The 4,993-nt window shown below is 31.5% G+C and overlaps 1 protein-coding gene across 1 annotated transcript; it reads right to left on the bottom strand.

The window, feature by feature from the left end:
* Window positions 1-3,680: 3,680 nt before the first annotated feature.
* Window positions 3,681-4,579, bottom strand: LOC131600563 (abscisic acid receptor PYL2). The gene has a single exon (XM_058872708.1). It carries the CDS (start codon window positions 4,569-4,571, stop codon window positions 3,888-3,890), a length of 684 nt encoding a protein of 227 aa, XP_058728691.1. The 5' UTR covers window positions 4,572-4,579; the 3' UTR covers window positions 3,681-3,887.
* Between the last annotated feature and the right edge of the window lie 414 nt (window positions 4,580-4,993).

Genomic DNA, 4,993 nt, shown 5'->3' with positions numbered 1-4,993 from the left:
GACATTATTTTACTTTTGCTAATGTATTAATTGTGTTTTGTATGTATTAATAACTATATGAAAATTATTTGTAGATGCGGAAACAACCCAACGAATATTTGTGGAAATACTATGTTATGAAACATATGTTGAATATTATATCCGAAGACATTACTGATTCATGGGTTAAGATATTCACTTTATCCATATGGATGTAATTAATTTATGTTAGTTGTTAAGTTAATGTTGTTGTTGTTAGCTAGTAAAAGGTTCATGTTGTTATTTTTGTGGAGATTGAATCTTCAATGTTGTTGTTGTAGGGTTATGCTAATTTAAATTTTGTTCAAATTATAGGTGTTTAACGACTCAACCTGATTTCCACAAGAAGATATAAGTGAATTCGTTCATATTGGGCTGATTCCTTCCTATCATTTTATGAACTTCAACAACTCTAGTTTCTATTGGTTGTTGTAAACGATGTGTATACGTTTCCTGTTACACTTATGCATTTGTTATCAAATATGTATATATGTTCTCTTTGTGTACCATTTTGGATATGTGTATATTAAGTTATGTTATAAATTTTGTAAACAATGTAATTTGGTATTATGTGTATATTATTAGATTATGTTTTGTTATAAAATACAATGTCCTGGTTCTATTATAGAAGTGCATATATAGATTATATAAAAAATATGGATATAGGTTCTGTCTAAAAAAAAGAATACATGTCATATTAAAATTTTAAAACAAATTATAATAAACAAAAAAAAAGTTTTTCCCTTTAGTTTTTTATTCAAGTTGTGGTAAATACATACCTTCCACCTCAAATATTAATAGAAATAAAGAGGTATAGTGACACATGCTTTTTAGTTTTAAAAAGACAAAAATATTGTTGCTGGAGATCGAACTCATGACCAATACAAATTTCCCCTCGGTTGAACTATACTTGAAGGGGAAAGTGATAAGTCTTCATGATGCCCTTCGTTACCTCGCCTATGAAATCAAGGTAAAACCCTTTCTCCTATCAAGGTAAAGGGGGTTTTTTCGTAGTTGTTCTTGTTGAGGGGATTAAACAGGAATTATTGATCTTTGAAATGTTTCACACTCTCCGTTTAGACCTTGAACATCTTGGTACACTTCTCGAGAGATATTAAACCTTGGCTTTGTGTCGAAACAACATGCATTGAGATTTAAAGATATATAAGACGAGGTAAAGGGGTTTTTTCGTAGTTGTTCTTGTTGAGGGGATTAAACAGGAATTATTGATCTTTGAAATGTTTCACACTCTCCGTTTAGACCTTGAACATCTTGGTACACTTTTCGAGAGATATTAAACCTTGGCTTTGTGTCGAAACAACATGCATTGAGATTTAAAGATATATAAGACGAGAGGTGTGGTCGACGCACCCTAATTATATTCACATCATTACTGGAAGACCTTGATGTATGCCTAACTCATTGGATGCAATTGTGAAGAGGCGATTAATAAATGATTAAATACGTCGACCTCAAAATCGTTGAAGGCAAGGCAAAAACCTATCAAAGATAATAAGCATTCATGAAGAGGAATAACTCACTCGTCGTATTTGTTACAGATCCTATTGTCTTCTCCAGGGGGAATCACCCCCTCAATCTTCAGAAGGTCTCAGTGTCGTGAAGACATGATGTAAACCACCCTCACCAGTAAAGAAAGAAAGGGCATCCAACATCTCTTGGCCCACCCACACTGATGAGTTATCCTCTATGGTCTTTTGAACTTTAAGTTGGAGATCCTCCATCGTAAGGGATCCTATTAACACGTGAAAGAAGTGAATATAAATAGCAATGTGAGGCAAGTTTAAAGCTAAGTCTGGTGTTCCTTCTAAAATACACCATAAATAAACCACCAATCAATAATAATTTACCCAATTAAATCATATGCCCCTATTCACCATAAATCCTAATAAGGAAATAAAAATGGAAAGAAAAAGAGAGATTTGAGTGTTTCCTTAACAAAGACAAAATTAAGGAATCGCGCGCATAAATGAGGGCGGAAACGAGTTAATGATGAAGACATGTGCAAGAAAGTTGGAAACAATGGAAGAAATCATAAACAAAGAAGAGAAATTTCTAAAAGCCACAAGTAGTGGAAAAGAGAGAAGATTTGTAATCCATAAACATTTTTATATGCATTTCCACAACACTAAACATGCGATTTACCACATTGGGAAGTGTAAATTACGCCACCAACGATTGAGATTTCATTGGAAACTATTGAGAGTACTTAAGTATCCTAGGACATAGATGACATCATTACCATCAGACATTGGGACACGCAAAGGGCAATCCCTCATTCTACATAATTGAAACAAGGGCTTGGGGGCAATTGTAATGGGTCGTTCGCAAGATCCATAGCAAAAGACCCAAGAGAAAATCTCGTGTTAAAAGACACATATAGCAAGTTGATCTTTGTTCTAACAAGAAGTAAATAATTTCGCTCTCCAACACATCAATCATTGTCCGATTCAATATGATGTCTATTAGTGATTTAAGCATTGAAGTGCTAACCTCGTAGGTCCATCACTCTCTTTTGCATTGGAAGTACTGCTCTACCGCAGTAAAATACAACTCCAACTCCTCATCTTTCATTTCTAGTTTATAACCGAACAATGTAATATTAGAAAAAAAATTCTTTAAAAATAAATAAATTTAGTCGCTTATAACAAAATGAGATGTGGCGCATTTAAATCTATCTATTTTTTATTAATTAATTTATGGTCAAAATTTGAATCTACATTTCTGCAATCAAATATCTTAAATACCAATTACCAATTTTAAGTTGACTCATCGGATGAATTCATTCTCTATAAGTCATTTATGAAGTGTCTCTTTGTTTTTTTTTAAACTTAAATATAGAAAAGTGATTAATTGTGATTTGAAACCTCCACTCCAACAATTATCCTAGCTCATTCTCTATAAGTCATTTATGAAGTGTCTCTTTGTTTTTTTTAAAACTTAAATATAGAAAAGTGATGAATTGTGAATTGAAACCTCCACTACCAACTATTATCCTAGCTGTATTTTATGATACAAAAGGAAAATACAATCCACCAACTGTCATGTTGCTTCTTGCCGCCTTTGAAATAGCATTAAACTATATTGGTTAACACAAAAAAGAACATAACACTCATTTTATGTTGCTCAAGTCCCAATATACCACACTTCTGAACTTTTTCAGCCATACATTTTCTTACTCCCAACTCACATGTTTCTCAACTTGTTCACAAAGTCATCACGAGACTTTCTCACCTTTTTCTCCAATTGCCCTTGAATTTGGGGTTTCACAATTTTTTATAGCCACAAAAAAATGCCTCTAATTTAACTCAACCACCATCTACCCCATTGACACAATCTTAAACAACTAGATCCAAAATTAACCAATTTTAAATTCAAAGTTTTCTATAGTCCAAATGAATAGAATAATATCAATATGATAAATATTAGAGGAAAGAAAATAAAAAAGTCATATGTCACAATCAAATGTACTAGTATATATATCAATTTATATTGCCTAAAAATAAGTACCAACTTGTATATATACTTAAATACGTCACTACCAAAATCTATCATAAAATCATCATCATCATAATCTCAAACCCAGCTTATTACTTAACGAAAACGAAAATAACAAATCTTATTAAATATTTTAAGACTCATTTCACGTCAAGAAAACTCAGACTCTATTTAAGACATGCTCTTACATATCAATATTATTATTATTTTATGATGAGAAAAATATTAATTAAAAAAAATAAAAAGACAATGAAACATGCATTAAGTAAAATAACTAATGAACTCAAACATCAAGAGTTCATAATGGATGATCCTAATTAATCATCTAAAAACATTCATTATGGACTAATTAATTATATATTGTTCTCCATGCAATCTGATGAAGATGAACTCATAGCAACAACTCCAAGTTTCTGAAGATTAAGCTTCACAACAGTATCAACAAACATCTTGGTATCTTCTTCTGTGTTCCCATGAGGAATATCAACAATATAAGATTCCACAACAATAGTATAAACCTTACCTTCGTTGTCAACAAACTCATTAACCGAAGTAACCGATCGATAATTCTGAAGCCGATGTTCGCCACCAACAACTCTAAAACTTAGTACATGTTTCTCATCATCCAAAATCTCTAACCTTTCGGTGCTCGTGGAGGCCGGTAAACCCGAAACAACGGTGACTTCTCTTATGCTACCGACGTTTCCGTCACCTTTCATGTTACAACCTTTGATGAAATGTTTGTATTTTTGTGGATTCTCGAAGCTTCGTACGAATGGCCATACTATGCTTGATGGTGCTTCGATTTTGTAGGTTATGATCGATGTGCATGTGTTTGTGGTTGGTTCTAATATGTGGTATTTTTTAATGATTGGTTCTAGTTCTTTGAATTCTTCTTGTGTTAGACCTTGGATATCATGGTGTGATAATTCTGAAGACATGTTTTGGGGGGTGTCAAAAGGAAAATAGCATGCAAGATGAAGAAAAAAGATGAAGATGAGAAATGGACAAAAATATGATATGCAAAAACAAGACATGAAGATGTGAACACTTGTGTATTTATATTAGTGTTTTGTGTTTTGTTTTTTTGGACAGATTTGCCCTTGACAGTTTATTTTTGTTTATTTTATATAATATAAAACTATGTATGTCATTATTAATATTAACTAGTAAGGCTCATGGGTTATTTATTTATTTATTAATTTATAATTTTTTTTATGTATAGTTTACAATTCTCCATAAATATTTTCATCGAAAAGAGTGTATTGTTTAATTATGTATATGATATAATATATTTAATTTGCTTATCTATTAAGTAAGAGAGATTTTATAAAACTTTAGCTGCATGAGGAAAGGTATTGTCTCTACTTTAACATTTTAAAAATATTATAATGAATATACTTTCTAAATATGGCATATTTTTTAAGCTTACTGGGTGGTGCTTTTGAGGAATATTATG

The sequence above is a fragment of the Vicia villosa genome, linkage group LG4 (genome assembly GCF_029867415.1).
Source record: "Vicia villosa cultivar HV-30 ecotype Madison, WI linkage group LG4, Vvil1.0, whole genome shotgun sequence".
Classification (NCBI taxonomy): Eukaryota; Viridiplantae; Streptophyta; class Magnoliopsida; order Fabales; family Fabaceae; genus Vicia; species Vicia villosa.
The sequence above is the reverse complement of the archived record's forward strand: the minus strand, read 5'-3'. Positions and strand labels throughout refer to the sequence as shown.

What these genes read in the sequence shown, in the direction of transcription:
- LOC131600563 (XM_058872708.1), bottom strand. Translation starts at nt 4,571, where the DNA reads ATGTCTTGTTTTTGCATATCATATTTTTGTCCATTTCTCATCTTCATC.